General features: G+C 42.0%; 1 protein-coding gene across 1 annotated transcript in view; it reads left to right on the top strand.

Annotated features, from left to right (window-relative positions):
* The first annotated feature begins 9369 nt into the window (after positions 1-9369).
* P2RX3 (purinergic receptor P2X 3) overlaps positions 9370-13713 on the top strand; it is a 44165-nt gene continuing 39821 nt past the window's right edge. Inside the window, exon 1 of the mRNA XM_072985418.2 lies at positions 9370-9614. Within this exon, the coding sequence (XP_072841519.2) occupies positions 9481-9614 (134 nt within the window). The 5' untranslated portion in view covers positions 9370-9480. The remainder of the gene's footprint in view (positions 9615-13713) is intronic.

Below are 13713 nucleotides of genomic sequence, written 5' to 3' on the forward strand. Positions count from 1 at the left end.
TGGATTTAACGAAGGGATATTGGCAGATCCCGTTGAGACCTCAAGACAAGGAGAAAATGGCATTCTGTACCCCTAAGGGGTTATTCCAGTTCAAAAAGATGCCGTTTGGGCTGCATGGGGCGGCTGCGACGTTTCAACGGTTGATGGACCGGGTGTTAGAACCCCTACAAGACTGCGCAGCCGCCTACATTGACGACATTATAATTTTTAGCAGCTCGTGGGAAGAACATCTATCCCACCTCAAGAGGGTGCTAGAGAGGCTACAAGAAGCAGGTTTAACTGTTAATCCTAAGAAGTGCAAGATAGGGCTGCCCAAAGTGGAATACCTGGGATACAAAGTAGGACAAGGAGAAATACAACCCCAAGAGGAGAAAGTAACAAAGATTTCTAAGTGGTACAGACCCAAGACTAAAAGGGAAGTTCAGCAATTTTTAGGTCTGGTGGGTTATTACAGGCGGTTCGTGCCAAACTTTGCCTCTATAGCCGCCCCACTAACTGATTTAACGAGAAAAAAGGCCCCAGTGAAAGTAATATGGGGTCCTTCCCAAGAAAGGGCGTTCAATACCCTGAAAGAGATCATATGCGAATTACCAGTTAAGTTTGCACCCGATTTTGACATACCATTCACCCTTTTTACTGATGCTTCAGATCGGGGTATAGGTGCAGTCCTATCACAAGTTAAAGAGGGGGTAGAATACCCGGTGTTGTATTTAAGTCATAAGTTGTCGCCCCGGGAACAAAAATACGCGGTCATTGAGAGGGAAGCTCTAGCCATCAAATGGGCTACCCATAGTCTTAAATATTCTTTATTGGGAGCTCCCTTTGACCTGGTCACCGATCATGCCCCGTTACAGTGGTTAGAGAGAATGAAAGAAACCAATCCACGATTAACCCGGTGGTATTTAGCGTTGCAACCGTTCTCTTTTCGAGTAAGATACAGGAAAGGCAAAGAGCATACTAATGTCCACTATTTTTCTCGGCAGGGTCCGTGGGCGCGCAGCGAGGAAGAGCGGACGGCACTCTTGGAGGGGGGGATGTGTGACACCCGTACCCCGGGTCGTGAGGTGATGTTGGGAGTGTCGTCCCGCCCTAGAGCCTCCGTGGGCACCCAGACAGCTCCCAAGCCTTTCCCACCCCGGATGTTACATCAGGCCGTGGACACTATGGATTTAGAACGGGGCCTGAAGGGGTTAAATATATCGACCCAGACTCCTCAGGTTTGGGCGGGAAGAGCTTGGAAGGATCCTGAGGAGGGAGCTGTGGGGGAGGTCAGTAGGAGGAGGGACAGAGAGGAAGAAGGATGAGAATTGGTGTCCATCCAAGATCCTTGGACGGGCAAGTGGGAGCAGGTGCGTCTCACTAAGAGGGAGGCGGAGGAGAAGAGAAGGAGGGAAATGACAGTTAGACCCTCTTATTGGGGAGAAAGGGAGACGAGAGAGTGGCGGCGAAAGCTGGTTGAAGAAAAGAGGCGAATAGAGAAAGAGAGGGAGGAGAAGAAGTTATGGTATCTAGAGGAGCTGAAGAAGCTGGGTTATTACCAGGACCCTGGGATGCCGACGGGGCAGAGAACCACGTACCCTGGGGATATACAGGGTATGAAGAGACAACACCGTTATTAACCATAGACCCAGAGGACTTCGCTCCCGAAGAACCCACCCGGGTTCAGGCTGGCCCATGGGCGGCGAGGTCAAGCAACCCGTTTGATGAAGATTGGGTGCCCCTGTATGAGCCGTTGCTCACACAGGAGAAGTTTATTCCCAAGTTGGTGGACATTTCCATTCCCTTACCCAAGTTAATAAATGAAGAAAAGTTTGATTTAAAAACGTCTTCTGTTTTATTTGGTTCAGGGGAGGCGAAGACTAACGGACCCTCACATTTCCTCCCAAGAAGTAGGCATCTTCTAATTTCGTGGCTGCTGTCACCATCTGCAGTGATCACGGAGCCCAAGAAAGTAAAATCTGTCAGTGCCTCCAGTTGGTTTGACAACAAGACAAACTACAAAAGCATCTCTTGGGAATATTCAAGAATTATTATATCCAGAATAATCTGATATAATAACTGAGTTCAGAACCATTTTGCATGTATTCATTGCTTCCCAATTTTCATTACTCATTTCTGTAATTCCAGCTAATAAAATGACCAACTTACAGTGTGTTCTTGTGTTTGTTTTAATTTAGTGCTTTTACGGAATTAAATTTGGTGGACAGTAAATTTTTATTTTTTAACAGCCAATGTAATGCAACTGTTGGACTATGACTCCAGAGGTAGGCGTTTGAAACTCCACTCAGGAAGTTCACTGGGTGACCTTTGGCCTGACACACATACTCACTTTGTCTCTCTCCACCCAGCCTACCTCACAGAATTGTGGTGAGGATAAAATAAGGTGGAGCAGAAAGATACATATACTAAGCCATGATCCCACTGGAGGAAAGATGGGATGTAAATAACATAAAGAATTAGTAATAGTGAATTCTGCAAGCTGAGGGCCTTAGTGTGTGTGATGTGTTGTCAAGTCATATCTGTCCTATAGCAACCCTAATAGGTAAGTGAGGTATTTAAGGAATGGTTTTACCGCTTGAACTTCAGTAAGCCATTTGGTAAGGTAGACCACAATCTACTTCTGTGTAAGATAGAACAAAGTGGGATAGACAGTGCAACTGCCAGGTAGATTTGCAGCTGGCTGACCAACCACATGGTCCTCAATGGAACCACATCTTTACAGAGGGAAGTGTGCAGTGGGGTCCCTCAAGGTTCTGTCTTGGGCCCAGTGCTCTTCATCATCTTCGTAAATGCCCTGGATGAGGGGATTGAAGGAACACTCATCAAATTTGCCGATGACAAAAAGCAGGGGGGGAATTGCTAATACTTTGGAAGATAGACTCAACATTCAGAAGGATCTAGACAGACTTGAGCATTGGGTCCTATCCAATAAGATGCAGTTCAGTGGTGGAAAAAGTAAGGTCCTGCACTTAGGCAGGAGAAACCAGGTGCACAGGTACAGGATAGATGATACCTGGCTCTACAGTAGTACCTGTGAAAGGGATTTAGGTGTCCTGGTGGACCACTGCCTCAGGATGAGTCAGCAGTGTGGTGCAGCTGTCAAAAAAGCCAAATAGGATTGTGAGTTAGGGTCTAAAGAAGAGTTAGAGAAACAAAATATATATATAGACTGGTGGTCCAGAGCACAAGTGGAATCTAGGTATAGAAAAGACAAAATAGAAGGTTTTTATCCAGAACAAATGATATTTGACAAACTTCTGCTGAGCTCAAATGATAAAGTAATTAAGAAAATGTATGATTATTTGTTAGAAATTAAAATGCAAGATGAGACAGTCAAAGAATGTATGATTAGATGGGCACAAAATATAGGACATAATATTGATATTGATCAATGGCTGCAAATATGGCAAAATAATATAAAGCTCACAAAATCAGTTAATTTCAAGGAGAATATATATAAGATGTTTTATAGGTGGCATATGACTCCACAAAAACTATCAAAAAATTTATACAGATGTATCAAATGTTTGTTGGAAGTGTGAAGCACATGAAGGAAGTTTTTATCATATGTGGTGGACTTCTGGAGTAGCGAAGCAATTTTACATAGGTGTACATACTCTGTTACAAAAAATATTGCTTGGTAAGGTTCCACTAGCCCCAGAACTGTTTTTATTATTATACCAGATAATATAGATAAGACAAAGAACTACTTAGTTATATACATAGTCACTGTAGCCAGAATTCTTTATGCCAAGAATTGGAAGAAATTGGTGATACCAGAACAAGAGGAACTTATTGAGAAGATACGGGAAGCAGCAGAAATGGATATCTTATCAGAAGTGATGAAAGACTGTCCAATACAAAAGGCAACTGAATTATGGGTTTTATTATATAAATGGCTTGAGCCACCAGATAGTACTTGAATAACATACCGTATTTGCCGGCGTATAAGACGACCCCAACATTTCCACTCAAAATATAGCATTCGTTATATACTCGCCGTATAAGACTACCCCCTCCCTCTGCCTTTCACCCTGCTGGAGGGGCCAAAGAGGGAGGAGAAGGAAAGCAAGTTTCTGGGGCGGGCTACCAGCTGGCCCAAGGCAGAGGCCAGCACCTGCTCACTCACCCGGCCTCCAGAAATCTCCTTGGGAGCCCGGCACGGCGGTGGCGACGAGTGGGGCGGTGCTGGCTTGTCGCAGGTGCCGTTTGCTTGCCAGCTTCTCTCTGTCCAGGCAACATGGTGGTAGGTCATGGGGAAGAAGGAGGCGGCGCTGCTGCTGCTTTCCATGAGGGCAACTGTGTGAGGAAGTGACTGAGCCAGTGGGAACTGAGCTCCGCCCGCTTCCCGGGCTAGGCTCGCCTCTCCATGCTGCTTCCTACTGAGCCATGCGGCGTCTGAGAGTTGGAGCCACCCGCTGCCTCCTCAGGAGAAGAGGTGCCTCCTCCGCCTCCTCCTCGTCTTCCTCCTCCTCTTCCTCATTCACCTCTCCTCTTTCCTCCTTGCGCTACGTGCTGCCCGCTCTGGGTTCACCCAGCGTATAAGACGACCCCCCCACTTGGAGGCATGTTTTTCAGGGCAAAAAAGTCATCTTATACGCCGGCAAATACGGTACATTAAAACTTGGATGTAAATGTAACTTATAACCTGAAGGGCAATCATATAGCAGAAAAGCGGAAAGTCGAGTTGATATGGCAACATGAATACATTGGATGGCAATATATTTTGTGTTCTTCTCCCCCTACTTCCCCCCCATATTCCCCCCTTTACTTTTTGTATCCCCTACCTTATCCTAAATTGTTAATTAAAAAAAAAGAAAGCCAATAGAGTCCTAGGCTGCATCAACAGGGGGACAGCATCAAGATCATGGGAAGTGATAGTACTCTCTATACCAAGTTAGTGAGGCCACACTTGGAGGGCTGTGTCCAGTTCTAGTCAACACAATGCAAAAAAGATGCTGAAGCACTGGAAGGGGTACAGAGAAGAGCAACAAAGATGATAAGGTGACTGGAGGCTAAATCCTATGAAGAATGACTAAAAGAACTAGGTATGTTTAGCTTAATGAAGAGAAGACTGAGGGGAGACATGATAGCATTTTCAAAAGCCAGCTGAAAACTTGGTTATTCAAGCAGGCCTTCCCTTCAGTCAATTAAGTCATTCTTATTTTTCTTCTTTTATTCTTGCCATCTTGGGATTCTTTGCTTTAAATTAACTGTTAAAATCGTAAATTTATGATATTATATTTTATATCATTTTGTTTTTTAATGTAAAACTGTATATTTTAAATTGTTTTTTCTTCTAAGTTGTGAGCCGCCCAGAGTAGACTATGTCTAGATGGGCGGCATATAAATGCAATAAATAAATAAATAAATAAATAAATAAATAAATAAATAAATAAATAAATAAATAAATAAATAAATAAATAGCAGCCTTCCAATATCTGAAGGGTTGCCACAGGGAAGACGGCATCAATTTATTCTCCATTGTGCCTGAGGGTAGGACAAGAACCAATGGGTAGAAACTCATCAGAGGGAGATCAAACCTGGAAATAAGGAGGAATTTCCTGATGGTGCGAACCATTAAGCAGTGGAACAGCTTGCCTCCTGATGTTGTGGGTGCCTCATTGCTGGAGGTTTTCAAGAAAAGATTGGACAGTCACCTGTCCGGGAAGGTATGAGGTCTCCTGCCTTGGGCAAGGGGTCAGACTAGAAGTCCTCCAAGGTCCATTCCAACCCTACGATTCTATGGCTCGATACTCCCAGTGAATTGTCATGGGTTGAATGTATAGGAGAAAGAAATTATTAAATGTATGTTATCAGAAAACTGAAGTTCTTAGGACTTCTACACAGATGAGGGACCCTTACCAATGAGATTCTGAAATTCTTGTCATAAGGAAATGTGGTGCTAGGTTCCAAGAATAAATACTATATAGCAATTGTGTGGTTCCTCCCATTTTTCCAATACATACTAGGAGTCTATTGTGTTTCAAGACCAACCTGCTTGAGCTTCTTGAGCTGGTGTTTTTGATTTGCTTTGCTTTGTTTAGTTTTTCTGCTTTTTTTGGTTTTCATGTCATAGTAAGCCTTTCTTTTCTTTTCTCTTTTTTTAGCACTGATAATATTGATAAGTTTACTTCAAATGTTCTAAAAGTTAACTGTGGTTCTGGTTTACAGAGAGTGAGATGAATGAAGATTCTGGATAGGTCTTTAAAAACAAAAGAAAACCAAGCCATTGTGAAATGAGATTGGGAGTCATCTCAGAGTTGCTTGCAAACACTAGTACATGCAATTTGAATCCATGGACACAATTGCATTCCAGCAGAAGACAAATGCATGAGTTTTAGTTCAATTTGACTGAGGAGGCACCACTGATAGGTTCCACCAGAAGTACATGGAGTCAGGCAAATATGCAACCTATGATATTTTTCTGTCTAGCTATTAGGAGCTTCTGGTCTTGAAACCATTGCTTTGGAGGTTCATACAAGAATGAGGAGCTCCAGGAAGTGTATTTTGCATTTTTTGAGGGGGAGGGCCAACATCTTAATATGGCTACTTCTTTGGAATAAGTCTTCATGTTTTCTTAGAAAGAACTGTGGATGTAATTCCTTTACAAAGGGGCAATTGTGTTTAGGTAATCATTCTGAATGTCAAAGATATGAATCAAAAAATAAAGATTGCTTCTATGCCACTAAATGCTTACTGTCCAACATAGAGAATTTTTTGTTGTTATCTGCTGTTAAGTTAGAACCACCTTATAGTGACCCTCATAGGGCTTTCAAGGTAAGTGAGATTTTTAAGAAGTGGTTTTACCAGTTCCAATCCCCAAGTGAGTTTCCATGGCTGAGCAGGGATTCAAACCCAGGCCCCCTGAGTCCTGGTCCATCACCCTATTCACTACACCACACTGGATATCTCAGGGAATAAATGGTTAAAATGCTTGTTGTTGTTGTTGTTGTTGTTGTTGTTGTTGTTGTTGTTGTTGTTGTTGTTGTTGTTGTTGTTGTTGTTGTTGTTGTTGTTGTTCTGTGCCATTAAGTCACTTCCAACTTATGTCAACTCTGTGAATTAATGACCAACACCACCTTAGAACTGCAGAGCTGGAAGGTGTCATGAGATGGGCTATGTGGTTTAAATCTTGTACTGAAGATGGGATATGTGGTAGTGAACAATGTAAGATGGATTCCATTTTGGTTCTCTGTATAAATGATTTCTGCATGCTGACAGTGTATTGTTCAGAAAAAGGTGGGAATGTTTTTCTGTAGGCCTGAGGGAAACATTCCTAGATAAGAAGGATGGACCTTGTTGTGGCGTGGTTGCAGACATGCTAAGACAAACAACACCTGTTACCCATGGGAAGAGAACAAAGCCGAGAAGAAAGAAGATAAAGAGGGACTGTTTACCTGACTTCATGCCGTGATTGGATGACAACGTGAGAGATGGGAGATAAGGGATGTGCCAGCGAAGCTTAAAAAAGGAACTTTTACTATGGACAATATACATTCTTTCATACATACATTCATGCATTCATTCTTTCTTGGATTCTTTCCTATGGATTACCTAACTCTATCTTTTTGGACTATTTTGAAAATGTAGTTTTTCCAGGTCTGTTTGCCTGCTGCTCAGTGCGGGTGAAAGACTGGGAGAGATGTAGGGAATTTTAGAAGAAGGGGGGCTTTTGCCTTTTGCCCTTAAATAGATTTTTACATATTTTTATGGATTTTTAGTATTTTTTATTGTTTTTGTATTTTAATGGAATTATTGCTTCATTTCTATTTTGTAACAGAGCCCTGAAAATAATCATTTGCTTGCTTATGCATAAAACTGACTTTATTTTGTGAAACTTTATTTCTTTTTTTAAATAAAATAATAATTATAAAAATCAATTGGTCTCTTGAACAGAGGAGCTGTCTTAGTGTTACCCTGAGGGGGAATTTAGGCCACACTGAGTCCCAATCTGATTGAGTATTCTGAGTCTACTGACTACAAAGCTCATATGTTTTGCTTTTTGAATTTTTCTAAGGTGACAGAGGTGTTCTTTTTAGGGCAGACTTGTAAGCAGGAGTTTGGCGCAGGCCTTTGCTGGTGTTACCAGGACTCAACCCAGCTACATAAGGGTGCACAAGCTCCTAATTACTCTCTGTCTGAACAATCAAGCATCCTTTAGGGGATCTGATTGCTTACAGAAGGGACCCTATGGATCATCATGTCCAACCCCTGTCACGGAGACATAGTGGGGAATCAAACTCCCAACCTCTGGCTTCACGACCAGAGACCGAAACCACTGACCTCCAAAAAGTCCTATTGTCAACAGCCCTGTTCCACTCTTGCAAACTCAGGGTTGTGGCTTCCTTCAGTGAGTCAATCCACTTCTTATTTTGACATCCTCATTCCCTGCTGTTTTCAACTTTTATCAGCAAAATTGTCTTTTCCAATTAGTCTTGTATTCTCACGATGTGCCTAAACTCCAATAGCCTCAGTTGAGCCATTTTTGCTCAGACCTCTAGATCTGCTTTGATCTCGAACCCCCTGCAGGATGGCTTACCATTTCGAATCACCTGCAAGCCCTGGATTTAACATCATGGTTTAGATTTACAACATTAAAACATGGCGGCAATCAGTTCTCTAGCTTCTTCTTTTTCTATCTAATCAAACAAATTTTTAAACCAGCTGTGGATGCCTTCCTTGGCTTCTTGGGAGAGCAACAGTCCAGATCACCCATTTCTGCTGTGTTTAGGTGAACAATCTTCATGGTTTGTGTAGCTGCTCCCACTCTAAATAAGAATGATCATAAAATGCAAAGCAGCACTTTAGATCATGAAGTAGGAACTTGCTTTTCCCTGACAGGCCAGAAAGCTGCTGAACTCCTGTTTGTTTTGATGTATAAGCTCAACTCTAAAAAGATATTCAGGATTTACTTCCACTATCACTGATTTGATGCTGTTAGAAACCTAGTGGTGAACAGCACCATGCCAGGATATTCCCATTTTCCACATCTGTCTCCAAAGGAAAGCACTCTTCAAACCTCTCTCTGTGCTGATCCCTTCCCCCCATTCTGCAAGTGCAAAGGCCAGTGCTGCAGAAGTGGCGTCTGTAGGACCGGAACACCACTCAGAGAAAATGCATCAGTTGCAGATTCATTATTTAATGCTAAGATCTCTTCCGTCTACACACTCAACTATACAGTAATCCAATTTGTAATTGATGAGCTGGGAAGCCCCACCTTTCTTCAGAAGCATCACTACAGTGTTGGGTGGGGGAGGAGAGATCTTATTAAATGGGGTCTCTGCCTGCACTTCAGGCTTACCCAGAAGCCACAAAGAAGAGCAGGAGAGAGAGCGAGAGAAAGTGTGCTTGCCATATGCGTTTTAAAAGCCACTTCTGTCAGCATATATTGTATCCTTCTGTCTGCTCTTGGACTCATCAGTCATCACAACTCCTCATCCGGTTTTCAGCTCATCCTGGACAGACTCCACGGTGCCCATGCTTTCCTCCAGTATGGCCTGTGTATCAGACTTCTTCACCTACGAAACCACAAAATCAGTAGTGGTGAAGAGTTGGACCATCGGCGTGATCAACCGGGCTGTCCAGTTGCTCATCATTTCCTACTTCATTGGGTGAGGCAACACAGGTGAATGGGGGAAGTAATGTGGGGCACATGGGCGAGGGGAAAACTGGGTAAGGGTCTAAAGCCCAAAGATCACTTCCAAAAGGAAAGGAGACAGTACCATTGAAACAAAGAAGCTGACAGATGGACGTGGAACAAGAAAGGTGGAGCAGAATGTGACCAAGCAAAGCTTGATGGTCTTTTAAATATTGTGTGTGTGTGTGTCTGTGTGTGTGTGTGTGTGTGTGTGTGTGTGTGTGTGTGTGTGTGCGTGTGTGTGTGTGCGTGTGTGCGCTTTGTGAAACAGTTACATTGGTGAGCATAAGATGTTATTGAATAGTTTGAAAAGCCAGGCAGGAGGTGGTAGTGAAAGCTATGGGTCATAAATCAATAGTTCCTTCCTGACAGTTCTGGGACATATACAGATTTGTTTTGGAATATTCTTGAAACTTCAAAGACTTGCAAAGATCTCTACATGTTCTATTCTATTTATGTGGGAAAAGAACCAGCAGGAAGTTGTTGATGGGACATTTCTGAGATATCATGGGACTGTATAGAAAATTATTCTCCCTGTCAGGGGCGGGGGGGGGGGGGGAGGCTGAGAAGTATAAACTTGCTCCAGTGCCTCTTAGGTCGGCTGTGATAAGAAGGGTTGGGAGATGCTGGAGAATCGGGTTCATGTTGTATCAACCTTCCCCAGCCTCCCACAAAGAGGCTGCTTCTTCATTTAGTAACTGTCTAAGTTACTAAGATAGGGTAATTCCCAGAGAACGCTCCAGGAATTATTGGGCTTTTGCTCCTAGTTAGTAGGTAAATTACTCTGAGTGGTTAAAGAAAAGTCATCTTCCTTTTGCAGTTACTTAACTGTTAAGCTAAGGTCTGAATTTGGCTGAATTCAGGTGTATGGTTATGCACTCACCACCATACACTCGCCAGCTGTTAGTAACCTGGAGACCTGCCATACTGAGCCACAGAGTGAGGCAAACATTAGCCTATCTCTCTTACTTCAGTTTATAGAGTTGTGCTAAAATCTGCTTCAAGTGTGGCTGTATGTTCTATTTAGTTTTGTGAAACCACCCTGCATGTTGCTCTGTGGGGCAGGTATTCAGGTGGACATGGTACAAAGTAGAAGGAAACAGGCATGTTTGAACACATGGAAGTAAAAACATTTGGTGACTGTGTGTCGTTCCTTAAAAAATAAATGTGGCAGTTGCTAACTAAACTGAAGAGGAGAAATAATTAGAGGGAGACTGGGAAAAAATGGATGAATGCAGAACACAGGTGAGGGTGTGTTCCTATGGCTTAATAGCAGAACACAAACATTGCACACAGAAAGTTCTCCATTCAAATCTCTGATGTCTCTAGAGAATTGAAAGGACCACAACACAAGCAATGAGGCCCTGGAGAGGTCCTGCCACTCACAAAGTGAACAATGCTGAACTTGAGGAATTGTCTGGTCTGATAAAAGGCAAATGTTGATTAGTGATGTAGTTGTTCTAGTGATGTAGTGATGTAGAAGTGAAAGGAAAGTGCAAAGAAAAATACTGCATAGAAACCTGGAATGTAAGATCTATGAACCTTGGGAAGTTGGAGGTGGTCAGACAGGAGATGGCAAGAATAAACATCGACATCCTGGGCATCAGTGAACTAAAATGGACAGGAATGAGTGAATTCAACTCAGATGATTATCATATCTACTATTGTGGGCAAGAATCCCGTAGAAGGAACAGAGTAGCCCTCATAGTCAACAAAAGAGTGGGAAAAGCTGTAATGGGATACAATCTCAAAAATGATAGAATGAGGTCAATACGAATCCAAGGCAGACCTTTCAACATCACAATAATCCAAGTTTATGCACCAACCACCATTGCTGAGGAGACTGAAATAGAACAATTTTATGAAGATTTACAACACCTTCTAGAACTGACACCAAAGAAAGTTGTTCTTAGTAGGGACTATGAAATCATCCACCAACCTCTTCAAAATTTCCTGTTTGCTTTGACCTTAGTTGTTCAGTATCCTTCCACTGCATCTTCATAGTAGCCAAGAAAGAAATGCAGTTTATCACAGCCTATTGTTTTAACCCATTCCTGCTGTAATGAAAAGTATTTGTGGGTGCTTTGGTCTTGAATAGAGAGTTAAGAGTCATTGATTTTACAAAAGACCTGGTTTTTATTTGCTGTTAATGGAGTGATCCAAATAGCTGCACTTTTGGACTCTTGTTGTGAAGGGTGTTGGCTGTTATGATGAGTAACTTCACTTCTAGATTTACCTCTGCACCACCTTTTCTGACTGCCCAAGCTGAAGGGAGCATTGGGGCATGTGGAAAGCAAGCAAAGAACTGTTCAGTGGAAGAACTGTTCAGTGGTCACTTTGGAATGGACATCCCCCTCTCTTTTTCCCTCTATCTACCTTTATCTGAGTGGTCCATTAATTCCTGAGGGATAGTTTCAGAATAGTGTACCAGCACTCTGCTGGCATGGGGGAGTTGGTGATTATATGCAAGGGGAGGAAATCTGTATATGTATTGCCACATAGAATGGCAACTCTGTTAGAATGTATACGGTATTAGTTAATGTTAAACAACTTACCACACCTTTGAGCTAGCTCAATTGCAGGAGGTGTATATGTATGTGTGAAAGAGAAAGAGAGAGAGAGAGAGAGAGAGAGAGAGAGAGAGAGAGAGAGAGTAGGGGAGAGCACTTAGGATTATACACATGGAGGTAATAGCTATAGAATAGTAAACATATTTGGCGGAACGCCTGCTCCCACCTAGATCTACCCAGATCACCCGCATGAGCCAGGAGGTGAGGCTGGGGAGCCTAACGCCGAGGGAGGCCCGGAAGGAGCGAATACGAAATCGGGCCTTCTCGGCAGTGGCTCCTCACCTCTGGAACAACCTTCCTCCAGCGATTCATGCAGCCCCTACACTGGGCACATTTAAGAACCAGCTAAAAACATGGTTATATGTTCAGGCCTTCCCTCCTGTCAATACTTAATTTCCTTTCTCTTTCTATCTATTTGTTTTATTATATGTGGTGTTGTTTACTTGTAATAATTTTCATGCTTTATTGTATATTTTTTATGGAAGCCGCTCAGAGTGGTCAATCTGACCAGATGAGCAGGATATAAATCAAATCAAATCAATTCAAATCAAATCAAATCAAATCAAATCAAATCAATTATTATTATTATTATTATTATTATTATTATTATTATTATTATTATTATTATTATTATTATTATTATTATTATTATTATTATTATTATTATTATTATTATTATTATTATTATTATTATTATTATTAATAATAATAATAATAATAATAATAATAATAATAATAATAATAATAATAATAATAATAATAATAATAATAATAATAATAATAATAATAATAATAAAAAATTCAATAAAACTTAAATAGAATTCTCTCATGAACTGAATGTCTTTTTCCTTTTAATGTCCACAGATGCATGCAATCCGTGGTGTCTAGCACGCACATGAATTGTGCCAACATGTCACTATGTAGCTTTGCTGCATTCTCAGAAATTTTTTTGCAGGCACCTGATTTATTGCAGAGCATAATCCCTGTTGCTTTGTCGTCCCTTGCAGAAAAACCAACAAAGAGTTCTGTGGTCTCTTATAGACTTACTCATTTTATTTGGCTCAAGCATTTTAGGACTAAAACCATCTCTTATGAGTGAAGAAGTGGGTGGCAGTCCACAAACACTTGCACCAAATAAAGTCCATTAGCCCTCAAGGTGCCACAAGACCCTTTCTTGGTTATTTAGGGGAGTTAATGATTAAGGTGTGGGTAGCTCAATGGTTTAGGTAGCCGTTGGGAGTGCAATTTCCCCACTGGGCCTCCTGTGAGTAGAGCCAGCCTGTGTGGCTTCAGGCAAGCTGCACAGTCCAAGGGTGGCCCCGAGAAGAAGGGTTAGGTCAACCACTTCTGAGTACTTTCTTTCTGGATATCCCTGAAAAGGATCGCTGTAAGTCAGAATTGACTTAACGGCATATCATCATCATCATCATCATCATCATCATCATCATCATCATTGATTTGGATACAATTTCTTGTCAGAAAGGTGAGTCTCCAGTGTTTGGA

The sequence above is a fragment of the Pogona vitticeps genome, chromosome 1 (genome assembly GCF_051106095.1).
Source record: "Pogona vitticeps strain Pit_001003342236 chromosome 1, PviZW2.1, whole genome shotgun sequence".
Taxonomy (NCBI): Eukaryota; Metazoa; Chordata; class Lepidosauria; order Squamata; family Agamidae; genus Pogona; species Pogona vitticeps.